The sequence below is a fragment of the Bufo bufo genome, chromosome 2, assembly GCF_905171765.1.
Source record: "Bufo bufo chromosome 2, aBufBuf1.1, whole genome shotgun sequence".
Classification (NCBI taxonomy): Eukaryota; Metazoa; Chordata; class Amphibia; order Anura; family Bufonidae; genus Bufo; species Bufo bufo.
In genome coordinates, this window is record NC_053390.1 from 117459689 (window position 1) to 117487226 (window position 27538).

The 27538-nt window shown below is 46.0% G+C and overlaps 1 protein-coding gene across 1 annotated transcript in view; it reads right to left on the minus strand.

The window, feature by feature from the left end:
- The window catches only part of FCHO2 (FCH and mu domain containing endocytic adaptor 2), a 187504-nt gene that overhangs the window by 98794 nt on the left and 61172 nt on the right, over window positions 1-27538 (minus strand). Inside the window, exons 2-6 of the mRNA XM_040421467.1 lie at window positions 20959-21050; window positions 14860-14934; window positions 14638-14779; window positions 14389-14541; window positions 3873-3977 (exon numbers count right to left, since the gene is read on the minus strand). Coding sequence (XP_040277401.1) covers window positions 3873-3977; window positions 14389-14541; window positions 14638-14779; window positions 14860-14934; window positions 20959-21050 — 567 coding nt within the window. The remainder of the gene's footprint in view (window positions 1-3872; window positions 3978-14388; window positions 14542-14637; window positions 14780-14859; window positions 14935-20958; window positions 21051-27538) is intronic.

Here is a 27538-nt window from a genome sequence, read left to right on the forward strand (position 1 = left end):
ATCCATCATTGCTTCTTAGTGAAAAATTGTTAAAGAGCAAAACAAAACTAACTGAAGATGAAGCAGATGAGACGCGGTAACACAATGAACACTGGTGTCAGTCCTCGGTTTAGTCTGGTCTTCAGCAGTGAACTCCCGGCAGGAATGTCAACAGTCCGGGAGCCAGATGTAAATGGACGGGCCCTTGGCAGATCTGGAGCTGGAAGAAATGGGGACTTTCCACTACATGATGTAAAAGTAATAAACACTGGAGCTATGTAAGCTGCACACAAGAGCAGCAATGAGCGAGAAGCCATGGACTACTGCGTATGACCCTTGTAAGACTGATGACTTTTGTCCTGAAGAAATATGCTGGCAATATTAACCAGTTCGAGATCAGGCCATCCCGCAGCCCCCCCTCACACAATCATAGCTAGACACATTTTTGCATTTAGTGCACGTGGGTTTAAAGCTATTAAAAAGAAGCGGTGCAATCTGAGGGCAGCATTGTATACAGAAGAGCTGAGCAGATTGATAGAGAGTTTTGCAAGAAAAGATGCAGTAAAACTTGTCATTTATACATTTAAAGGCTATGTACACCTTCGGAGGCAATTTTTCTTATGATAGCATTTTACTCATTTTGGGCTAAAAAAACATTTTTTTAAATGGTCTCTATTAAATAATAGAGTTGTTCTGTCTCAAGGAGTTAACCGATTGTCTAGCTGCGTGATTCCCTTTGTGCCGGTCACCTATTTAACTTTACCTCTAATTTACTAAAGGTACCCTTACACAAGGAGATGATCGGTACGACTGAGCGACGAACACGTCATTTCTTGGTGCAGTGAGCGTTCCCACAATGGCCCTTTATGTTAAAAAAAAAATCTTAATTTCGATGGCATATTCCATCGTTTGTAAAGAAGACTGTTGCACTGTGTTGGACAAATTAATTGTCTGTAATCGTGCAAACAGTGAGCGAGTTCTGTTTACACGTATGAAATCGTTAGCGTTCAACGATGATTTTTGTGCCCACACAAATGATTGAACCAGCGAGAAATCTACTAATTGTCAGTTGTCGCTCTAACGTTCATTGCTTTTACACTGCTCGATAATTGTGCAGTTTTGCTTGATTTAATGATAATTTACACGATAATCGGCTTGTGTAAAGGTAGCTTAAGAAGTCAGAGATTATCAGTAGGATAAGATTTGAGCTACAATGAGTGTTTATAAGGTCAGAGAACAGAGATAAGGAGCCGTCAGCTGAGCTGGCTGACGGAGCAGAGAGAAAATGTATGTCCTCCTACTACAGCATCTCAGCCCTGTAAAGAGAAAGGGGCTTCATATTTTTAATAAAGACTAATTAAAAAAATTATTTTTATCTCAAAATGAGTACAATGCAATCATTTAAAAAATAATTGCTCCCAAAAGGTGTACATAGCCTTTAAAGGGGTTATCCAATCCTATAAAATGCAGAGCTCCTCACAAGCAATATAATTACCTTGCTCCCCCAATATATTCCTTGTGAGGGGCCCGGCATATGGGGGGACATTTTATAGGATTGGATAACCCCTTTAAGTCTCCACATTTTAACAAAACAGTATATTTTTTTATTGTGTCATGACATTAACCTAACATACAGGGGGAATACGGCCAAACAACATCACCACAGAACCGATCTGAGTCTACTAAGAAACCGCAGCTAGCTGGTACCCCCACTATCACGTCATCGCAAGGGTCATGGCCGCTTTCTGAACTGTATACATGGTGAGGGGGTCAGCTGTGTCTTTCAGTTGTTTGCAGCTACCTGATTTTTGTGCCACTGCGAGGATGTTCAGAAACAGTTGACGGATGTATATAAAATCATCCCACACAGGTAAGCTGTTGCCAGTTTTCTAGCTACCTTTGTAACACAAGCCTCATGCATCATAAAAACTGCGCAAAAATTGCTTAAGGGCAGTCCAAGCTGCTAAAAGAAAGTCTGAAAAATGCAGCATGTGTCATTGTGTAACATATACTTTACTACTGTACATCCCCCGCCGCTACTAGTGATCCCTTTCTGCTGCTACATTCTGCCATCTTTTTGGCTGCAGCGCTGATGTGCCCATACATACCACACAGCACTGGTCAGAGTAGTATACAGCACAACTGCTATGACCAGTGATTGGCTGCAGCGGTCATGTGGAGCATACAGGAATGACATCTGCAGCCAAACAAACCCGACCATGGTGGGCACGATATCAGCAGCGCTGGAAGAACTGGGAGATAACATAGGGGAATATAGGGGAGATTTTTCATCTCCCTTGCGCCAGAAAAATTGCTTTAAAAAGTCGCAAGCTGTGTTTGTGACTTTTTAAATGCAACTTAATTTGTGAGTAGGCCTGCGCCTGAGCAGTGGATATCCAGACCAGCGCAGTAAGCATTGGTCTTAGTAAATCTCCTCCAATATTATTTTATCAAAAATGCTACCTAGTCTGACTTATTATAATAACTCAGAAAACCAGTTGAAGTGATACAAAGCTTTAGCAGCATTTTTACTTAAATACTGGAAACGTGTGCAGTATTTAAAACAAAGCCAGAAGTGAATTCAAATGGTAGGAAAAGTATAGAGGACAGACTTGTATGTTCTTCTGTTTTGTGTTCACCCTTGAGTTTTGTGAAATAATTACAACCTGAAGAAGCAGTTCTTGGAAATCAGCAGTCACAGATTTCATGTGCAATCTTTGACGCTGTTATTTTAACAAGTAAAGGAACTGGAACTTGTGTGCCATCGGTGTACAGAAAGGAAAACCTGGAAAAATGCTAAGGGCGCTCACACACAAGCAAATGTCTGCTCTCTACAACCTCTGCTGTGTGGAGCGCTCACATAGACTTCTACTGACCATACAGCACAGGGACTCTGTGCACCTCCATATAGTCTCTTACACAGATCTGGGGTGCACACCGGACATTATTAAAGTACTTCAGACATGGAAACAAAAGGGGTAAAAAGGCTGTGCGCCATTTAGACAAATTTGTTGCCAGCACTAAAACCTGCTTTTCTCATTAGACAGACAACTTTTTTCATACATTTCTGAGCGGAACACACATTTCTATGAACGCAATGATACCCATGATGTGTATTTTTTATTCTCATTTTGGTGAAAAGGGGGTGATTTGAACTCATATATTTTTAATTATTTTTTATTTTTTGTGAAAACTATGATTTTTTATTTTTACATTTGATTGCCATTTTCATAGACTCCAATGCACTTGCATTGGCGTCTAAGATGATTTTACTAATTTCCTATGGAGCCCTATTACAGGCAAGGGCACCATAGGAAAGACTGACAGGGGCGGCCGCGCACAAGCTCCGGGGTAGTCGGAGCATAACCAGAATTGGGCGCTTTCAGTTTCTAGCTCGCTCAGATGCCGTGGTTAGGTTTGATCACGGCATCCGAGGGGTTAAAAGTCTGCGATCAGAGGACATTAGCCGCGGGTGTCTGCTGTAAGAAACAGCAGGCACTTGGTTGCTATGGAGCATTATTAATCGTCATCGATGTCTGATAGTTTAATATGAATAATTCAAGTTTACACGCAGATCCGCTTGCCATCGCTACACTCTGGAGAAGGACTGCGCATGTGTTAGCTCCCCTTTCCATCTTTGGCTGAACCCTCCATCAGCAGCCATGTTCAGAGTGCAGCACTGGAAAGCAGGTGACCGCACCTGCATGAAAATGTTAAATTATCAGACATCGTTGGTGACAGTTTAATAATGCTTAGAGCTAGCCGCTTTCATGCGCTGTCAGTAATTAATAGTGGCCAACCCTTCTAAATTCCATTAGAAGTAAAAATGATTTCCCAAATTCGCAGCTCAACGCAGTACTCTTATTTGTGTTCTTTGGGTTACACGCTCTTACCTGAGCTGTCTCCGCCATCTTCTGTTCAAAATCCGATTTTACAGCAGCATATTTCTCCACACAGGTCTTATAACTCTCTGTGGCTTTTTTGGCTTTTATTCCAGCCTAACAAGAAATCAAACATAAATGTAAACATAAAATATGCAATTCAACTGATAAATGCCCAAGTGTCTGGTCTGTAATAATCACACCGACGGCACACATAATGAGGCAAGCACGCCAAAATCACTGTAAGGGCTCATGCACACAACTGTGTTTTTTGCATGCATCCAATACGCATTATTTGTGGGGCGGATGCGTACCCATTCACTTCAAAGGGGCAAAAGATGGCACTGTATGCTATCCACATATGTACGTTCATTCTGAGGCACACGCAAAAAAAATAGAACAGGTCTTATACCAAGGATAGGACTGTTCTATAGAGGGCAGAACGTTCGGAACACGCATGGCCAGGATTCGCAACTTGCAGAAGCAGCAACGGCAATGTGCATGAGCCCTAAGAGCAATCTTTATGATAATTGCAAGTAATGTTAGTCACAAATTAAAAACATGATCATCACATATGGAGAACTGTATATAGCACTCCACCCCAAATAGTGACTAATTATGGAAACTTCCAAAATAACTTCATTCAGTATACAACACAATTTAGAATACATAGGAATAGTATACAAAAATATTACACCATCAAATCCATAATAAATTACAAATAAAAGAATAAAAAAAAAAAAAAAAATTGAATATACCTAAAAATATCACTATTAACAAATAATGTGCAAAGAAAAGTATAATGATAACGTGACCTCCAATATCCAAAATGCATACTAACATGTAGAGAGGTAGAAAGCATCACTATGGGAAAAAAAGCCACGTGTATCGCCATTTAAAGGGAATGTGTCATCAGAAAAAGACCTATTGTTTAAATCACATTTTTAGGTTTAACATATTTGTAAAGAATTTTTGATGATGTTATTTTTACTTTTCCCTGTCAATATCTATATTTAAATAAAAACCATTAAGTCCTGCCGTTTCCACACTGGCCAGTAAGCCTAATAGGCAAAACTTCTTGGTCTGTGCAGATCACTTTACTACAGTAAGGCTACTTTCACACTTGCGTTCGGGGTTCCGCTTGTGAGCTTCGTTTGAAAGCTCTCACAAGCGGCCCCGAACGTCCAGCCCCAATGCATTCTGGGTGGATGCGGATCCGCTCAGAATGCCTCAGTTTGGCACCGTTTGGCCTCCGTTCCGCTCAGCAGGCGGACACCCGAACGCAGCTTGCAGCGTTCGGGTGTCCGCCTGGCCGTGCGGAGCCAAACGGATCCGTCCAGACTTACAATGTAAGTCAATAGGGACGGATCCGTTTGAAGTTGACACAATATAGTGCAATTTCAAACGGATCCGTCCCCCATTGACTTTCAATGCAAAGTCTGGACGGATCCGTCTGACTAACTTTTAGACTTAGATTTTTTTCTGAAATATAATGCAGACGGATCCGTTCTGAACGGATACCATTGTTTGCATTATAGGAGCGGATCCGTCTGTGCAGACACCAGACGGATCCACTCCGAACGCAAGTGTGAAAGTAGTCTTACCTACTTATCTGTCATTCTAATCCTGCCTGTAATGATATCACCACTGTGACAGTATCTTATCTATAGGATAAGACAGGATTCCATCTACTTCCCTTGTACAATGACCTCTGCACAGGTCACAGAGCATGCCTAGAGAACTCTCCCATAGAAGTCAGTGAGGTCCCCTCCTGACCATTGTGTCTAGGGCCCATGGGACTGCCGTAAAGGTTTTAACTGGCAGATAACATTTTTGGTGACAAAGTCCCTTAAACAGTGGCTTTCTCAGGAGATTGTGTGCCAGCTGTTTTTGTGATTACTGCTGGTTATTTGGCACCCGACTGGTGGAATAGTATTTGGTGGTGCCCGCTTACTTCAATCTATTCAAGCATCTGCTCCCTCACATTTGTCCTCTGCATGTACACTAAGATGTTCACCTTCAAGTGGTTGTCCCAGTAGGATAATGACACATGTCTGATCCCGTGTCTGCCCCAGGCTGAGCATGCACACTGAGGTACTCCTCGGCAGTCCCACAAGCTACGACCGGTGCAGCAGTGTGCACGCTCGGCCACAGCTCCACTCAAACGCCCGCCCTGGGAGGCCGGTTCTCTTTGATCGGTGGGGGGAGTCGGCAGCTGGACCCCCCATCAATCCTGTTAACAGGTGATAAGCTGTCCTCCTGGGACAAGACATTTAAAATACAAAGACTTAAAATACTATATTCCTCATGTGAGCCTATAACATTATATTCAGCTGTTTCTCTTAGGCGGTTACACATGCTGTGTGTCATCTGCTAATAGCAATCATTACAGTGCCTACAGGGGATGGCATCCAGATTTCTCCAGATCCTGAACGGTATGGCATCTAAAGGCAATTATTACATAACCCCCACCTCTAATAAAAAGAACATCTTTCCACAGTGGTCAGCAGACATGAGTCGGGCGTGGCTACAAATTCACTACTTTATTGTTTTAACATGGGTGGAGACAGAAAGGCAGGCTTCCATCAGCTGTGACCTCGGTGCAGTACAGTCCACATACTACACAGGAAATGCTGGATCCTGCTACAATGCTTGCCATTTGTTCACATACAGGTATAGCAGAGCTCGGAGAAGATATAGCTATAAGGGTGTTTGACACGCATGTTTTTAGTGGTATTTTTCTGCTGCGTTTTTTGCACCAGCATTTTTTGCCACTTTTTTGGGGTAAAAACCAAAGCTCCAGATGTCTTTCTTCCTTCTTTTCAAAAACTCAGCATGCTGTAGTTCTTGGTGATTTTTCAGGCATTTCCATATTTGCTACTCTGAGCTTCTTGCCACTTATCTTAAGTGTTGAAAAAAGGGGCAGGGCTTAGGGGAAAGGGGTGGGCCCTGCCGGCGTAGACTTGGGGAAAGGGGTGGGCGTGGGCCCAGCCGGCGTAGACTTGGGGAAAGGGGTGGGCGTGGGCCCAGCCGGCGTAGACTTGGGGAAAGGGGTGGGCGTGGGCCCAGCCGGCGTAGACTTGGGGAAAGGGGTGGGCGTGGGCCCAGCCGGCGTAGACTTGGGGAAAGGGGTGGGCGTGGGCCCAGCCGGCGTAGACTTGGGGAAAGGGGTGGGCCCAGCCGGCGTAGACTTGGGGAAAGGGGTGGGCGTGGGCCCAGCCGGCGTAGACTTGGGGAAAGGGGTGGGCGTGGGCCCAGCCGGCGTAGACTTGGGGAAAGTGGTGGGCGTGGGCCCAGCCAGCGTAGACTTGGGGAAAGGGGTGGGCGTGGGCCCAGCCAGCGTAGACTTGGGGAAAGGGGTGGGCCCAGCCGGCGAAGACTTCAGTTTCTAGAGCAAGGACTGCCGGAGATGCAACTAGGCATACGGATAACATGAGAGCAGGACCACTCCTCCATATCACATGGTCGCTGCAGAGGAAAACATGGCTGTGACTACACCTGCTAAAAACAGCTCTGCTCTGAAGGTGTCTATAGTTGGGTCACACACGATAGGTGTTGTTTGTGGAAAGTGATGTGACAAAGGGGCTGAGTAAAACCCATAAAAATAAAAAAAAAGTTACCTTTTAAATGTCCCTTGCAGACACTCTGGTCCCCACTGGGCCTGCAGCAATCACTTGCAGCTCATTCTTCACATGACTGCAGCCATTCAAAGGCTTCAGAAGTCACTTGTGCATGAACTGCACGTGATCACTGGGGTCAGTGACCGACTGCAGAAGTCACATAAACAGCACATGACTAGGGATGAGCGAACCCGAACTGTATAGTTCGGGTTCGTACCGAATTTTGGGGTGTCCGTGACATGGACCCGAACATTTTCGTAAAAGTCTGGGTTCGGTGTTCGGCGCTTTCTTGGCGCTTTTTGAAAGGCTGCAAAGCAGCCAATCAACAAGCGTCATACTACTTGCCCCAAGAGGCCATCACAGCCTTGCCTACTATTGGCATGGCTGTGATTGGCCAGTGCAGCATGTGACCCAGCCTCTATATGAGCTTGGGTCACGTTGCGCTGCACGTCACTCTGCTGATTCAAGCATAGGGAGTGGTTGCAGCTGCGACGTTAGGGCGAGATTAGGCAGATTAACTCCTCCAAAAGACTTCATTCTGTGATCGATCTGCAGCTGTGGATCATTGAAGTGCTAATATCGACTTGCTCACTTTTTTGAGGCTGCCCAGAGCGTTTTTAGATCACTTTTTTCTGGGGTGATCGGCGGCCATTTTGTGACTTGTGGTGCGCCAGCACAAGCTATCACCAAGTGTATTTAACCATCAATAGTGTGGTTATTTTGTGCTATATACTACATCAGCTGCAGGCTGAGCCTGTGTCACCGAAGTGCATTTAACCATCAACAGTCTGGTTATTTTTTGGCCATATACTACATCTGGTGCAGGCTGAGCCTGTGTCACCCAAGTGCATTTAACCATCAATATTGTGGTTATTTTTTGGCCATATACTACATCAGGGGCAAGTTGAGCCTGTCACCCAGCGCCTAAAAAATAGACCTGACATTTCTATTCAACCAAATTTGTACTGTTTTAGCTGGTCAAGTTATTTGTAGTGACCGTAAAAGCACATTTTTTGTTCTGGGTTGAAAAACTATTCCCAAATTTGCCAATTCTCAAAATAACTAGTTTCTGGTATATGAGGCCTACTTGAAATCTATCCCAAAAAGGATATCTTACATTGAAGGTGCTGATAGTGTCATTCAGAAAAACCTAAGACACACGCTACCGTGCAGATAGAAGTCTGATTCTGTGATTAAACCTATACCTGTCACACAGCGCAAAAAAAAACAGGCCTCACATTTCTATTCAACCAAATCTGTACTGTTTTAGCTGGTCAAGTTATTTGTAGTGACCGTAAAAGCACATTTTTTGTTCTGGGTTGAAAAACTATTCCCAAATTTGCCATTCTCAAAATTGTGGTGAACGGGAACAATGAGGAAAAACATCTAATAAAGGGACGCGGACATGGTCGTGGTGGTGTTAGTGGACCCTCTGGTGCTGGGAGAGGACGTGGCCGTTCTGCCACAGCCACACGTCCTAGTGTACCAACTACCTCAGGTCCCAGTAGCCGCCAGAATTTACAGCCATATTTGGTGGGGCCCAATGCCGTTCTAAGGATGGTAAGGCCTGAGCAGGTACAGGCATTAATCAATTGGGTGGCCGACAGTGCATCCATCACGTTCACATTATCTCCCACCCAGTCTTCTGCAGAAAGCGCACAGATGGCGCATGAAAACCAAGCCCATCAGTCTGTCACATCACCCCCATGCATATCAGGGAAACTGTCTGAGCCTCAAGTTATGCAGCAGTCTCTTATGCTGTTTGAAGACTCTGCTGCCAGGGTTTCCCAAGGGCATCCACCTAGCTCTTCCCCAGGGGTGGAAGAGATAGAATGCACTAACGCACAACCACTTATGTTTCCTGATGATGAGGACATGGGAATACTACCTCAGCACGTCTCTGATGATGACGAAACACAGGTGCCAACTGCTGCGTCTTTCTGCAGTGTGCAGACTGAACAGGAGGTCAGGGATCAAGACTGGGTGGAAGACGATGCAGGGGACGATGAGGTCCTAGACACCACATGGAATGAAGGTCGTGCCACTGACTTTCACAGTTCGGAGGCAGTGGTGAGACCGAGCCAACAGCGTAGCAAAAGAGGGAGCAGTGGGCAAAATCAGAACACCCGCCGCCAAGAGACTCCGCCTGCTACTGACCGCCGCCATCTGGGACCGAGCACCCCAAAGGCAGCTTCAAGGAGTTCCCTGGCATGGCACTTCTTCAAACAATGTGCTGACGACAAGACCCGAGTGGTTTGCACGCTGTGCCATCAGAGCCTGAAGCGAGGCATTAACGTTCTGAACCTTAGCACAACCTGCATGACCAGGCACCTGCATGCAAAGCATGAACTGCAGTGGAGTAAACACCTTAAAAACAAGGAAGTCACTCAGGCTCCCGCTGCTGCCTCGGCCTCTTCTGCTGCTGCCGCTGCCGCCTCGGCCTCTTCTGCTGCTGCCGCTGCCGCCTCGGCCTCTGGAGGAACGTTGGCACCTGCCGCCCAGCAAACATGGGATGTACCACCAACACCACCATCTGCGTCACCAAGCATCTCAACCATGTCACACGGCAGCGTTCAGCTCTCCATCTCACAAACATTTGAGAGAAAGCGTAAATTCCCACCTAGCCACCCTCGATCCCTGGCCCTCAATGCCAGCATTTCTAAACTACTGGCCTATGAAATGCTGTCATTTAGGCGGGTGGACACACACAGCTTCAAACAGCTCATGTCACTTGCTGTCCCACAGTATGTTGTTCCCAGCCGCCACCACTTCTCCAAGAGAGCCGTGCCTTCCCTGCACAAACAAGTGTCCGATAAAATCAAGTGTGCACTGCGCAACGCCATCTGTGGCAAGGTCCACCTAACCACAGATACGTGGACCAGTAAGCACGGCCAGGGACGCTATATCTCCCTAACTGCACACTGGGTAAATGTAGTGGCGGCTGGGCCCCAGGCGGAGAGCTGTTTGGCGCACGTCCTTCCGCTGCCAAGGATCGCAGGGCAACATTCTTTGCCTCCTGTCTCCTCCTCCTCCTCAGCTTCCTCCTCCTCTTCTTTCACCTGCTCATCCAGTCAGCCACACACCTTCACCACCAACTTCAGCATAGCACGGGGTAAACGTCAGCAGGCCATTCTGAAACTCATATGTTTGGGGGACAGGCCCCACACCGCACAGGAGTTGTGGCGGGGTATAGAACAACAGACCGACGAGTGGTTGCTGCCGGTGAGTCTCAAGCCCGGCCTGGTGGTGTGCGATAATGGGCGAAATCTCGTTGCAGCTCTGGGACTAGCCGGTTTGACGCACATCCCTTGCCTGGCGCATGTGCTGAATTTGGTGGTGCAGAAGTTCATTCGCAACTACCCCGACATGTCAGAGCTGCTGCATAAAGTGCGGGCCGTCTGTTCGCGCTTCCGGCGTTCACACCCTGCCGCTGCTCGCCTGTCTGCGCCACAGCGTAACTTCGGCCTTCCCGCTCACCGCCTCATATGCGATGTACCCACCAGGTGGAACTCCACCTTGCATATGCTGGACAGACTGTGCGAGCAGCAGCAGGCCATAGTGGAGTTTCAGCTGCAGCACGCACGGGTCAGTCGCACTGCGGATCAGACACACTTCACCACCAATGACTGGGCCTCCATGCGAGACCTGTGTGCCCTGTTGCGTTGTTTCGAGTACTCCACCAACATGGCCAGTGGCGATGACGCCGTTATCAGCGTTACAATACCACTTCTATGTCTCCTTGAGAAAACACTTAGGGCGATGATGGAAGAGGAGGTGGCCCAGGAGGAAGAGGGGTCATTTTTAGCACTTTCAGGCCAGTCTCTTCGAAGTGACTCAGAGGGAGGTTTTTTGCAACACCAGAGGCCAGGTACAAATGTGGCCAGACAGGGCCCACTACTGGAGGACGAGGATGAGGAGGAGGTGGAGGAGGATGAGGATGAAGCATGTTCACAGCGGGGTGGCACCCAAAGCAGCTCGGGCCCATCACTGGTGCGTGGCTGGGGGGAAACACAGGACGATGACGATACGCCTCCCACAGAGGACAGCTTGTCCTTACCTCTGGGCAGCCTGGCACACATGAGCGACTACATGCTGCAGTGCCTGCGCAACGACAGCAGAGTTGCCCACATTTTAACATGTGAGGACTACTGGGTTGCCACCCTGCTGGATCCCCGGTACAAAGACCTTACTTCCTACACTGGAGCGTGATAGGAAGATGCGCGAGTACAAGCGCACGTTGGTAGACGCGCTACTGAGAGCATTCCCAAATGTCACAGGGGAACCAGTGGAAGCCCAAGGCGAAGGCAGAGGAGGAGCAAGAGGTCGCCAACGCAGCTGTGTCACGGCCAGCTCCTCTGAGGGCAGGGTTAGCATGGCAGAGATGTGGAAAAGTTTTGTCACCACGCCACAGATAACTGCACCACCACCTGATACGGAACGTGTTAGCAGGAGGCAACATTTCACTAACATGGTGGAACAGTACCTGTGCACACCCCTCCACGTACTGACTGATGGTTCGGCCCCATTCAACTTCTGGGTCTCCAAATTGTCCAAGTGGCCAGAGCTAGCCTTTTATGCCTTGGAGGTGCTGGCCTGCCCGGCGGCCAGCGTTTTGTCTGAACGTGTATTCAGCACGGCAGGGGGCGTCATTACAGACAAACGCAGCCGCCTGTCTACAGCCAATGTGGACAAGCTGACGTTCATAAAAATTAACCAGGCATGGATCCCACAGGACCTGTCCATCCCTTGTGCAGATTAGATATTAACTACCTCCCCTTAACAATATATTATTCTACTCCAGGGCACTTCCTCATTCAATACTATTTTTAATTTCATTTTACCATTATATTGCGGGGCAACCCAAAGTTGAATGAACCTCTCCTCTGTCTGGGTGCCGGGGCCTAAATGTGTGACAGTGGCCTGTTCCAGTGGTGGGTGACGTGAAGCCTGATTCTCTGCTATGACATGAAGACTGATTCTGTGCTGACATAAGGCCAGATTCTCTGTTACGGGACCTCTCTCCTCTGCCTGGGTGCCTGGGCCTAAATGTGTGACAGTGGCCTGTTCCAGTGGTGGGTGACGTGAAGCCTGATTCTCTGCTATGACATGAAGACTGATTCTGTGCTGACATAAGGCCAGATTCTCTGTTACGGGACCTCTCTCCTCTGCCTGGGTGCCTGGGCCTAAATGTGTGACAGTGGCCTGTTCCAGTGGTGGGTGACGTGAAGCCTGATTCTCTGCTATGACATGAAGACAGATTCTGCGCTGACATAAGGCCAGATTCTCTGTTACGGGACCTCTCTCCTCTGCCTGGGCCTAAATATGTGACAGTGGCCTGTTCCAGTGGTGGGTGACGTGAAGCCTGATTCTCTGCTATGACATGAAGACTGATTCTGCGCTGACATAAGGCCAGATTCTCTGTTACGGGACCTCTCTCCTCTGCCTGGGTGCCTGGGCCTAAATGTGTGACAGTGGCCTGTTCCAGTGGTGGGTGACGTGAAGCCTGATTCTCTGCTATGACATGAAGACAGATTCTGTGCTGACATAAGGCCAGATTCTCTGTTACGGGACCTCTCTCCTCTGTCTGGGTGCTAGGGCCTAAATATGTGACAGTGGCCTGTTCCAGTGGTGGGTGACATGAAGCCAGATTCTCTGCTATGGCATGAAGAGACTGATTCTCTGCTGACATGAAGCCAGATTCTTTGCTATGGGACCTCTGTCCAATTGATATTGGTTCATTTTTATTTTTTTAATTTTTATTTTTATTCATTTCCCTATCCACATTTGTTTGCAGGGGATTTACCTACATGTTGCAGCCCTCTAGCTCTTTCCTGGGCTGTTTTACAGCCTTTTTAGTGCCCAAAAGTTCGGGTCCCCATTGACTTCAATGGGGTTCGGGTTCGGGACGAAGTTCGGTTCGGGTTCGGATCCCGAACATTTCCGGGAAGTTCGGCCGAACTTCTCGAACCCGAACATCCAGGTGTTCGCTCAACTCTACACATGACCACTGCTGGCCCAGTGGGGGAATCAGAGTTCAGCTCCGAAACAACGGGAGATTTTTATTATTATTATTTTACAAACGCCCCCTGCCATATTTAATTTAAAAAAAAACTTGGGAAACCCTTATAGAGAGGTTGTCTTAGGTCAGAGAATATGTAGGATATGCCTAAGACGTACAACTGGTGGGGGCGCCAACTGTAGAGATACGGCATATAGCATCAATGCCTCTATTAATACAGAGGAACCAGCTGAAGACTGATATTTAATGGCGATTTCCTTTTTCAGGGCTACATATCAGGACATTACTGGCGACTAGAAGCAAAACACCATTAGTGTGGTTTTCACTAGTCAAAGATATATTAATATCCTCTCAAACATGGAAATCAATCTATTTCAAGAGAATCTGTTAGCCAAATTTTGGACTATCATCCACAGTAATACATGAGTAGTACTGCAGATACAGAGCCCAGATCACAATTGTTTTTATTTTCGTACAGCCCCTTCCCCCCACTGTCAGGACTCAGATGGGCTGAAATACATTGTCAGGACTGCTGTGCATGCGCACACGAGTCCTCTCCATTTGGTTAGCACAGCACAGCAGTCCTGACTGTGTATTTCAGCAAAGTTTTGAGTGTTGACTGCAGTGGAATGGAGGGCAGTAAAAATTTTTAAAAATGTTGATCTGGACTCCTTATCTGCAGCACTACTTATCTATTACTGTGGATAATAGTTCATAATTCCCTTTAGAACATCCAATAGTCTCTGGTATCTCCTTCATAAAAGTGACAAATGTTTAGCTTCGCTACTGAGCATCCAAGGGGTTTCACAGTCTCCTGCTTTCTGAAGGCTGCCATGATGTCTGATCTGGGAAAGTTCGGTCACATTATTACCTAGGACAATGAAGTTACCTTTTCTATCTCTTTCGGAGCTGCTCCTTCTTTCTTTAGCCTCTCATGCTCTACACACTTGATGTTGTAAAGTTCCTTGGCTTTTTGTAGTGCTTGTGTAATACTCTGGATGTTTTGTACAGCCTCCAAGGTCCCAGATACTTCCTCCTTAGTCTGCCAGATGAAAACAAATGGAAAATGTTCTGTATTGAGCATCCAGTAACTCTTAATGGCAGTTTATAAACCCATGCACCTTTTCACAACACAGACCTTCTTATGTGCTTTCAGCTGTTCTTCCCCATACTTCTGAAGGTCCTTAATAAGGTCCTGCAATTTTTTGACAAGTTCTAGATGGCATGTGGCAAGCTTTTCTGTCGATGTTTTAAAGACATCCCAAACTGGACCAAATGTCCTGAAACACACACAATAGAGACACTTAGAGCCTTCTCAAAGGTAGGGGGAAAATCCACTACCAAATGACAATGAACATACCCAAGTTGTGTGCAGTTGCTTGTAGACTTGGCAAGTTTTGTCATTGATCGGGAGTAAGCCTCTTCTATTGCAGATCTATACAACAGAACGAAAAGAACATTTAAAAGGTTAATCTGGTTTTCAAACCGCTCTCTCAAATACCCTTTTCTGAGACTTTGGTAACAACTTTGGGACGTCCATCAATTAGTCTGCTTTTAGACAGCCCTTTGGGGTTTGAGAAATTCAGTGCGTATGATAGCCGCATTTCCTGGACCAACCGCGGGTCATGTGAGCTGAACTCACAGCATCATAGGTCACTATGGAGATTTTGAGTTTGGCTCACAAGAACCGCGGTCGGTCGGGGAAATGCGGTGGGGGTTTGACTCCTGGCACCCCCACCAATCAGCAGCGTAAAAAGGCCGCACCGTCTCTGGGTACATACTCATTCTGACCCAAAATAGTAAACATTTTTGCAGTTATACTTACCAATAAATTCTGATAGCCCGATATCTAGGTATAATGTTAGTATAGTGCCACCTGCTGCTTCTATTGAACAGTCTGTGTCCATCTCAGTAAATGTGTGGAGGTGGACACTCCTGCTCAGTCTTGCTCCTTCACATATGCGAGGACTCCTGGTGTGGTGAGCTGGCTGTTTCTCTTCAGTCCTTCTCCGAGGAGATATGGAGCAAGTGATGAGTGAGACAGCGTTACTGTAATTAAAGTTGCTCAATATTTCCTCCGATATGCAGAGAAGACGCTGCAGCTTCAGAAGCTGGCGAATGACCACACCAGGCATCCCTCAAATACCCAAAAGAACAGAGAGCGAGAGACACACAAGACTGAGCATGTGCACCTCGGTACATTTAATTGGACACAGAGACAAAACAGCAAATATTGGTACATTAACATTAGTCCTGGAATACCTGGCATTTTTGAATAAGTGTAAACACAACGATTTTTATAATTTTGGTCCTAATGAAACTGTGAACAATATTTATCAGACAACCCCTTTAGAGAGATTTTCCTGCTGCCACATGCTATAAAAGTGTGATCATTGGAGGTACAACTTCTGGAACCTTCTTTAAAAAAATTAAATCTTGGTGGGTTGGGCTCACACTTGTATGGAACAATATAGTGATCCCCCAACAGACCCCCCCCCCCACCACTAATCACACTTAAATGGAAGATCGTATTGAAAAAAACATAGAAAAAAAACTGAGCAACTTAAAGGGGTTGTCTACAGTTTTCAAAGCAGCACCTGGATCTGCACACTTTTGTAATTGCATTTAATTAAAGATTTTGTACAAATCAATAAAATGTATCTGTATAGCGCCACCTGTTTGTTTTACTTATTTCTTTGTCCTGCTCACTGAGATGGCCGCACATGCTCAGTTTCATCCTTCAGCTGCCTCCTGAGCTGTGATAGGGAGAGCCGAGACACACCTCCTGAGCTGTGATAGGGAGAGCATGGACACGCCCCCTAAGCTGCAGCAGAAAAGACACTCCCCTTGAGCTGTCAGCTTGATATAAATCTAGCAGGGCAATGAATGGGGAGATCTCTGGATCCATGTGAGGTGCAGGGCTGGTTCTAGCTTTGTTAGAAAGAGGGTGTCATGTTCTTATTTACATTAATCATGCGATAATCCCCTCAACTACGAGAAACAGACCTTCAATGTTTGATAAGTTGAACGCCAAGCCTTGCGACCCCTTATCTGTAAAATTATGGTAACTTATCCATTGTTTCACTTGAGACGGAGTTGAGGTACCAGGCGTAGTCACACATGCGGACAAGTTGCTGTGCCTGCATCGGTGCTGAGAACAGTCACACACTGAGAGCCTCTCCTATGGCTAAATCATCAATGCCTTTGGCTGCCCGTACACGAATTGGCAGCAGTATCCACATGTGGCTCATGGCTAAAAGCCATACCTCGAATTGCCGGCGGGCACCGGCACGTGCCATTTATTTCAAATGGCGTTTGTAAGTGCAGCCCTTAACTCCAGATGTGGTCCAGCAATGAGCGGTAAACCGCATGCGGATCCCACTGTTGCATGGTGTACGGGCAGCTTTAGTCCTAGTAAACCACTTTCCAATACAGAGTTGCCCTGAAACAAGTACACAGATATACAGGTCACAGTGACTACCACAGCCATACAGTTGTATGCACACAATAGAGGACTGTGCACAAGTTACGGGAGAAGAGTTAAATAATACAAGGGTTGGCAGCGGACAAAACTATTGTTTGGTGCCAGCAATTTAGATGCAATAATACGGGAATAAATAGGACGCAGCTGGAATGACAAAGCCGGGACTGTTTCCAATTACAATGAGAAATAAGAGACTAACACAGTGTCACTCCATGGATCTGGGACTGATCACGACACAGGGACAAATTGATCAGTAAAATACGCCAAAAGTCATAACCTGCATGTTTGCAACTTTTTCAACGGCACTTGATTTTTGTGCAAGTGCAATTACTCTGCCTCGCCACTTTCCCAAAAAGGGGAAAACTCATCTTCTACTCCAGGTCTCTGGTGAAGAAGAACACTGAAATTGACACAAACCAGGGAATAGTCTGCCGGATACTGTGCCTAATTTATAACAAGGCATACACCTCGTCATTAATCAGGCTCAGTATCCGGGAGCACATCTGGTTATCACAGTCTGTCATACACCGCCGGCTATGATAAATCTCCCAGGTCTGTCATGTGACAAAATAAAAAAAATTCCTGCCTTTTAACATTTTATTCCAGTACCCGTTATCAACAGGGATCTCTTTTAGCCGTTTCTGTAACTCCCATAGACTATAAAGCACAGCGTTCCTTGCTTCTCCTCTAAGGTCCACCTTCTGCAGCTCGGCCAGGGGTCACTGAAAACTCTCCACAGACGTGCGCATTGTTAAAGGTCCAGGCATCTGGTAACCAAAAATGAGCCCCATATTGAACCCAGCAGCCTGTGAATATTAAAGGAGTTATCCAACATCATACAACATTCCCCCCCCCCCATGTGACGGGCCCCTCAGAGGGAATATACTTAACCCGCTAACTGCGCAGCTCCTGATCCCCCCGCACCGCCGACGCTGCTTCTCCCTGTACACGGATGAAAATATCCGGTGTCAGGGGGGGGAGCAGCCAATGGCAGGCGGGGACGAGCCTCCTTGTGGGTGACGCTAGGGAGACTCGTCCCCGTCTGCCATTTGCTAGACCCCGCCCCCCCCCCCCGGATGTTTTTATCCGTGTACGGGAAGAAGCAGTGGTGCGCGGACCAAGAGCGGCGCAGGGAGAGGGGAAAGTATATTCCCTCTGAGGGTCCAGGCACATGGGGGAAGGGGGGAGGGGGGGGCTGTTGTATGATGTTGGATAACCCCTTTAATACATGCCAAAATCAATGCAATGACTGACGCAGGTTATTGTCCGTTAGAGAAACCGGCTACACCTGTCGCCAGGCACCCGTCCAAATATATTTGGGTGCTGCCTAGCAAGCACAGCTTTTACTGAAATGATTAATTAGAATCTCTATAAATTATTAACTACACTAAGTGAGGCTGTACACGGCATGGGACGGCCGCAGGTACGCTTGTGGTGCTTCCACTAATGGCTTGGATGGATATATTCAGATACACTATACTGTACTTTTTTGGTGCACAATCTACACCAATAATCCATCATGGCAACATCTGGCCTTCAAGTGGAATTCCAGGTTTATAATTCAGTTTCTAACAACCTATAACACATAAAAACATAAATATCCGCGCTGTTCCTGGGTGCCAAAACTATGTGATGACAAATCATCCGACATTACACGTAACCAATTGCTGCTAGCTGCAGAGTCATTTCTCCAACATGCAAGCAAATGGGCAGGCACGCCACCTTCTGGAGTAGGTATTGGATATCAAAACAATTTATTCAAATATAATACATATATAGACCATAAAACGGGATCACATACCTGATAAAATATAACGTGGAAAAATACACCTAATAAAGTACAAGACTGAATAAACTAAGCAATAAAATCACGCAAATAAAGCATCACATAAATCCACTGTTTGAGGATGTGTAGAAAATGGGTGTTGCCTCTAGATAGAGGGTGATAAATATTCACCAGAAAGCTATGGATGTTCACCAGGAGGCCATTAAGACTCAGTATCACATGGAAAAAAGTCTCAGTGTTGGGAACACAGCAGTGTATATAGGATGCAAGTCTCAATATTGGAGACACAGTAATGTGTGTAGGAGCACAGCAGTGTGTATACAAGCGCACAGCAATTCAGAGTTGCCTCACTGAGGCTCTTACAGCTCTGTTGGGTATTACAGTGTCCGTTCTGTGTAGGGGCATCAGAGCCAACTCACATGTAGGTTCGGGCACTAGTTCTAGGAGACGGAGGATGCAGAGACTCTGAATGAACACTTCGCTTAGGACGCTAACCCCACGCGTGCTTGGTTCCGACACTTGGTAGGCGTGTATGACTGACCTCACACTGTTAGGGAGGTCAGATGATCCAGTCAGGGAAGTCAGATGCTCCGGTCAGCTGGTAAGTTAATCAGTCAGCTGCTGTGGTCATGTGACTCGCAGGTCCTGTCGGTCACAGGTCCTATATAGAAACTTCTTCTCTGACTGGATCATCTGACCTCCCTAACACTGTAAGGTCACAGTCATACACGCCTACCAAGTGTTGGAACCAATCGCACGTGGAGTTAGCGTCTTAAGCGAAGTGTTCATACAGAGTCTCTGCATCCTCAGTCTCCTGGAACTAGTGCCCGAACCTACATGTGAGTTGGCTCTGATGCCCCTACACAAAACGGACACTAATACCAACAGAGCGGTAAAAGCCTCAGTGAGGCAACTCTGAATTGCTGTGCGCTTGTATACACACTGCTGTGCTCCTACACACATTACTGTGTCTCCAATATTGAGACTTGCATCCTATATACACTGCTGTGTTCCCAACACAGACTTTTTTCCATGTGATACTGAGTCTTAATGGCCTCCTGGTGAACATCCATAGCTTTCTGGTGAACATTTATCACCCTCTATCAAGAGGCAACAGCCATTTTCTACACATCCTCAACCAGTGGATTTAGGTTTTATTTGCGTGATTTTATTGCTTAGTTTATTCAGTCTTGTACTTTATTAGGTGTATTTTTCCACGTTATATTTTATCAGGTATGTGATCCCGTTTTATTGTCTATATATGTATTATATTTGAATAAATTGTTTTGATATCCAATACCTAATCCAGAAGGTGGTGTGCCTGCCCATTTGCTTGCTTGTTTATTACCTTTATTTTACTGGGTGGGTGACCCAATGAGCAGCGAACCCACCGTTACCCATCCATCCCGGGGTTGAGGCTCCCATTTGTGTATTTATTTGCCCAACATGACGTAATCAGACATGACTGTCTGCGATCAGTGGCAGGGGAATAGAGAAGGTGGTTATACTGCAAAGCATTTTAGTGTTATTTGGCCTTTAGAAACTCAAGGGGACCCGTCAGCAGATTCAAGGTGCCCTTAGCACAGCCCAGCTTCAGACTGAATGACAGGTCTTTACTATATATAAATAGGGAGAGACCCATCAGAAGGGTCGGCTGCTTTCTGGCTGGTGCTGATGTATGGTTATATGGCCCTTATTGATTTTCTGTGCAATTTTCTATATTTTTTCAGGAATGCCTCCTTGTTGGCCAAGACTTTTGTGTTGTCCACAAAATGGCGGCTGATGGAGGGTCATGTGCCCAGGCAAATCACTTAGCCTCAACCAATCAAATATGCTGCACCTGCCAATCAGGAAAAGCTGAATTGAAATATGGCGGCACAGGAAATACACAGTGGACAGGGCGTTGTGCTTTCAGCTGGGGTTGTCAGGTGTCAAACCCCCATCAATCTGAAACTGAAGACCTATCCTCCAAATCTAAGTGTCGGAAGAGCCCTTTAATTTTAGCATAGTCGATGGAGCCAAGTGTGTTGAACCATGCTGTATGCTGAATACTGCACAGATATACCCGAAAATGACAAGTGATTATACAAGTTTCTCAGCCCCCCGTGGAACCTTTCTGGTCCCGTCCTTGCTGGTTATAGGGTCTGTAGGTGGATGGCTGAAGAGCGCGGTAATAATCAGACACTTACCTCTCCCGTATGAACTCAGACAGCTCCTTTGTCGATATCTGCCCATGTTTCATGTTATGGTAAAGGATATCAAAGCCATTATTCTTTTCCCCCTGTGGAAAAAAAATATATAGCATCAATTAAAGAAATGCTACCAATCCCGTTGTATGGTTATTTTACATAGTAAAGACCGTTATTAATGGAGAACTAGTCGTAAAACATAACCATCCAAAAGACAGCAGAATTTCCAATGACAGCACAACATATGTACTCGTACGGTACGCAAGACATGCATTTATCAAAAAGATTAAAATGCAAAGATAAAAATTAGTTGTGTTGCACATAGCAACCAGACCTCAGCTGTGGAACAATTAGAGCTGGATTGGTTGCTATGGGCAACAAGGTCAGGTCTTACACAAGTTGGTTTTGATGAAAGGGGTTTATATTAGTCTTGTATCTTTTAGCGCATGTTCACATGTGGCAGCGCTGTTGTCACGGTGGGGAGTGGGGGAAACCCCCCACCGTACAATGTAAAGCAGACGGACAAGCAACTAGGCCAGAGGCTGGGATAAGGGAGCAGGTCACCTCCTATTGCATCCCTAATCCTCGCCCTAGCTCCTCACCGTATGAGCGGACCTGGAAGGCAGGACGGCTCATACCCAGGACCCCGAGTCGCCCTGATCCACCGCGCAACAATGATTTTGCTACTGAGAGAAAAAAAGTTGATTTATACTAAAATGAGCGCGCCGATTCCAAATATGAACTCGAATTTGCCTGACACTTCTAGATTTTAAGTACATGGAAAGCCTATTCAGTTATAATATTAATGCATTATATTGGAGATATTCCAATGGACATGTCCAGACCTGTTCCGACGCACTCAGGCTGATGTCAGCAGTAAGTATATAAGGCAAGCTGGACAGATTTTGATAAAGTGATCTGTTATAGTGCTATCAGTTTTTAAACTTAAGATGTATAAACGCAAATGTGTTAACGATCCATACAATTTCTGCTACATATCTGACAAATACATTACTTATGATCAGCGCAAGAATCTGACTAAGCGAGTGCGTCTTGCAGCTTGGGATGCATTTGTCCTGGTAGTGCAGAACTTTCTTGGGAACAGACTAGCTGCAAGCTATGCTGAATTAGTAGACAACATGCTTACAGCATATGAACAACTTGGCTGTTGAATGTCATTGAAAGTGCATTTCTTACATTCCCATCTTAACTTTTTCCCACCCAATTTAGGACACGTAAGTGACGAACATGAAGAGCAGTTCCATAAAGATATTTCTACAATGGAGAACAGGTATCAAGGCTGCTGGAATCCCAACATGATGGGGGACTACTGCTGTTTTGTGCAACGGGAAAATATGACCGTTCACAAACGCAAAAGCAGATGCCTGAAGCACTTTTAACAGTACTGGGCCTTGCTCAAGTAAGACTTTTAAACTGAAAAACGAGACTTTTTGAAATTGTTATTCCATTACATTTTCATACACTGTTTACTACGCAAACTTTTATGAAGATCAGGAAATTGTTGGCGTAAAACTCGTTCTGTTCAAAATAATTCAATGCTTTCCAAGTGCTTAATTCATTTAGGCATACTTATGCATAGCAATTTCGTGACGTGTTTACAACAATTCTGACTTCGGATTTGTAATCCGCATACTCGATTTAGTATAGGACAAATGTTTTTTGCCCTGTAGCAGACGAAAAGTAAATTTTTTTGTTGCGTGGTGTAATCCCTCAAATAATGACAGGGCAGAGACGACCTGTTCATCCCAGACACGGATGAACAGGAGTCTCCACCGGCCTAGCTGCAAGGAAAAATAGGAGACTGTATACAGTAACTGGATCGGCAGGCAAGAGCCCCGAACACGCACTTAACCTGCTGCTGCAACCACGATGACTGGACCCCATGCAGATGTACTGGAACCCGTTCACCTCACAGGACACAGCACAAAACAAACATGGAATCCAGCTAACCAGAAAATGCCTGGGATCCCCATGCGAATAGGATGCATGGCAGCCCCAGCAGAGCTGCACACTGACTAGTGGTTCCCCCTCCAAGGAACCCTGAGACCCCCTTCCGGAGGCACAGACAAACAAGGGGCTGTCTAGCAACCATGCCAGGCATTACACCAGACATAGAACACCAAACTAGACCTAAGACCTTGATGTTCCACAAGGAGGCCCTCACGGACAGGTGAAACATCCAGAGAGGAGCAAAGCTCCTTCTCCTACAAAGGCAGACAACCAACTGACCTCACGCTCACAACTCCAACATAAGAAGAGCCATGAGGCCACACCCAGCTCCACCTTGCACACACCTTAACCCTGTACACACCAAAATGGGAAGGAACACCAGACAAAAAGTGGAATTAACCAGACATGCTAAAACAACACGTTGCACAAGTGGCAACAAGCATGCACGGCACAAGTGTCACGGTCCACTATCACTAGACCATGACACAGCCATGACAGCAAAGTGGATGATATTTTTGGGGGAGAAAAAAAACCACACAGTGTAAATTGACCTGCAATATGAATTTGCAATCTGCAGCAAGTCAAGGGTAAAATTAATAGGTCTTTCCGCATTCATAGGCCTTTCTGCTTTTAACTTGGCTTTTTTCTTTTTGTGCAGTGGATCTGCAACAAAATCCAAAAGCAGATTTTTCCGCTGTATTTTATGCCGTGTAGTGGTACAGAAGGAAGATACACCAGGACAAGTTACATACAGTCAGGTTCACATTTAGGCCTCATGCACACGACCATTGGCTGTTTTGCGGTCTGCAAATTGCGGATCATCAAAACATGGATACCGGCCATGTGCATTCCATATTTTGCAGAACGGATTGGCCAGCCCCTAATAGGACAGTCCTACCCTTGTCTGTAATGCGGACAATAATAGGACATGTGCTATACTTTTGCGGATGCCACGGAACGGACGCAAAGTGAACGGGTCCGCATCCAATCTGCAAAAAAGGTAGACTGGATTGCAGACAAAAAATACGTGTCTGCGCATGAGCCCTCAGGTTGGGTTCATGCAGCGATATTTTGTCCAGCAGAATGACGGTACTCATGCTGAATATGTCAGATCCTATGCTGGAACAGAACACCGAAATTTAAACCGCCATGTGAATTCGGCGACACATGTTTTTCTGCCTGCCCCTACCAGGCTACGGACATCGGAGGATAACAAACACATATCAGTGTCCAGCTGTGGGGGAAAAAAACTGCTGGCCGTACGCAGCTGATACACGTGTACGTGTATACAGTGGATATAAAAAAAATCTACACACCCCTGTTAAAATGTCAGGTTTCTGTGATGTAAAAAAATTAGAAAGAAATAATTTCAGAACTTTTTCCACCTTTAATGTGACCTATAAACTGTACAGCTCAATTGAAAAACAAAACTGAAATCTTTTAGGTGGAGGGAAGAAAACAAAAAAAACTAAAATAATGTGGTTGCATAAGTGTGCACACCCTCTTATAACTGGGAATGTAGCTGAATTGAGAATTAAGCAATCGCATTCAAAATCATGTTAAATAAGAGTCACCATACACCTGCCATCATTTAAAGAGGACCTTTCACTAGATTAAAAAATCTAAACTAACTATACAGACATGGAGAGCGGCGCCCAGGGATCCCCCTGCACTTACGATTATCCCTGGGCGCCGCTCCGTACGCCCGGTATAGGCTCCGGTATCTTCATATGTTAGGCTCCACCCAGTGGAACCTGCCGGCGTCTCCTTCTCCCAGGCTGTAGCACTGGCCAATCGCAGCGCTCAGCTCATAGCCTGAGAGGTTTTTTTTTTCTCTCAGGCTATGAGCTGAGCGCTGCGATTGGCCAGTGCTACAGCATGGGAGAAAGAGACGCCGGCAGGTTCCACTGGGTGGAGCCTAACATGTGAAGATACCGGAGCCTATATCGGGCGAACGGAGCGGCGCCCAGGGATAATTGAAATTTTCTTAGTCGCATCCCACAGAACTGGACGTCCCTCCAAAATTGATGAAAAGAAGAAACTGGTCTGGGAGGCTAACAAGAGGCCTACAGCAACCTTAAAGGAATATCTGGCAAGTACAGGCTGTGTGGTACATGTGACAACAATCTCCCGTGTTCTTCATATGTCTGGGGTATGGGGTAGAGTGGCAAGACGAAAGCCTTTTCTTACGAAGAAAAACATCCAAGCCCGGCTACATTTTGCAAAAACACATCTGAAGACTCCCAAAAGCATGTGGGAAAAGGTGTTATGGTCTGATGATACCAAGGTTGAACTTTTTGGCCATAATTCCAAAAGATATGTTTGGCGCAAAAACAACACTGCACATCACCAAAAGAACACTATACCCACAGTGAAGCATGGTGGTGGCAGCATCATGCTTTGGGGCTGTTTTTCTTCAGCTGGAACTGGGGCCTTAGTTAAGCTAGAGGGAATTATGAACAGTTCCAAATACCAGTCAATATTGTCACAAAACCTTCAGGCTTCTGCTAGAAAGCTGAACATGAAGAGGAACTTCATCTTTCAGCATGACAACGACCCAAAGCATACATCCAAATCAACAAAGGAATGGCTTCACCAGAAGAAGATTAAAGTTTTGGAATGGCCCAGCCAGAGCCCAGACCTGAATCCGATTGAAAATTTGTGGGGTGATCTGAAGAGGGCTGTGCACAGGAGATGCCCTCGCAATCTGACAGATTTGGAGTATTTTTGCAAAGAAGAGTGGGCAAATCTTGCCAAGTCAAAATGTGCCATGCTGATAGACTCAAACCCAAAAAGACTGAGTGCTGTAATAAAGTCAAAAGGTGCTTCAAAGTATTAGTTTAAGGGTGTGCACACTTATGCAACCAAATTATTTTATCTTTATATTTTTTCTTGCCTCTACCTACAAGATTTCAGTGTGTTTTTCAAGTGAGTGGTACAGTTTATAGGTCACATTAAAGCTGGAAAAAGTTCTGAAATGATTTAGCTTTGTCTCATTTTTTTACAGCACAGAAACCGGACATTTTAAGAGGGGTGTGTAGACTTTTTATATCCACTGTATGTGCGCCCAGTCTAAAAAAAGGTTCCTGGGACTGCTTCTAAGGAAAACCTGCACAGCCGCATGATCTCTGCTTTTACCTGCTTTGGGAAGTGTGGCATATAAAAAGCTAACACTAGAAGAGCCCGCACGCATCTCTCAGGGCACGGGCCGCGGTCAGAGGATGCACTCCCACCCCAGGAATGGCTTCCTGCGCATAGTCTACTGATATTAGAGGAAGCGGCCCGGCACTGAACTCACACAGCTTACAGCCTGACCCAGAGGCAAGCGAGTGGTGTCCATTCTAGGCCGCTTCCTCTGAAAGTCCCATCCCCCACACCTCCTTCTGGCATTATGTAAAGAGATTTTGACCACTGACCCGGTCAGAGGTCAGCATGATGAGACATAAAACCAGCTTCCTTTAACCCTTCAAACAGAAGCAAAACTTTAGAAGCCTTGCTTAGGCTACTTTCACACTTGCGTTCAGAGAGGATCCGTCTGCATTATAGTTTAGAAAAAATTATAAGTGTGAAAGTAGTTCAGACGGATCCGTCCAGACTTTACATTGAAAGTCAATGGGGACGGATCCATATTGTGTCATCTTCAAACGGATCCGTCCCCATTGACTTACATTGTAAGTCTGGACGGATCCGCTTGCCTCCGCACGGCCAGGCGGACACCCGAACGCTGCAAGCAGCGTTCAGGTGTCCGCCTGCTGAGCGGAGGCTGAACGCTGCCAGACTGATGCATTCTGAGCGGATCCACGTCCACTCAGAATGCATTAGGGCTGGACGGATGCGTTCGGGGCCGCTTGTGAGACCCTTCAAACGGAACTCACAAGCGGAGCCCCGAATGCTAGTGTGAAAGTAGCCTTAAACATGTCATGTTCCAACATAATTCCAGTTTACTTGGTAGATGTGTGCCACAGGAATAATTCTCTAAAAATCTAAAATAATTTATGAAAGGCTGAAAATGTCATCATTTTAACAGGCTATTGCAGTCATATTGAGTTATACTGTGGATAGGGAGTATCAAACCACTGGGACCCCCACCATTCACAAAAACTGGGGCCCTGTACCCAGCAAACGTATGGAGAATCCTGTCAAGCATGTGCACTGCTGCTTCATTCATTCTCTATGATACTGCCAGAATACGCAGAGCAAGCTCAACCACCATTGTCGAGGCTGGTGGGGTTCATAGCAGTCAGACCCCCGCCAATCTAATAGTTATCCCCTATCCGGTAGATAGGGGTTAACCTAAAATAACCAGAATACTCCTTTAACTTTGCTTTATACTGAGCAGCTCTTTTAAATGGAATTTATAGCGAGGCCTCTATTCCTTAAGACTAAGGTACAATACAATACTCCATTATAAGGGTGGCTGGCTGGCCCTTGGGAGCCATAATAATGGAAGATGATGGCAGGGCAGGTTTTCAAGATGTAAGCCCATCCCTTATTTTCCTGGCCACTTCTTCAATCAGCCATAACTTTAATTTTGACACAAACCGGCTCCTAATGGCAGGGTGTCCGCTTTTAAGTTTCTTGGTGCAGTTTTTGAAGACAAAATGGAGTA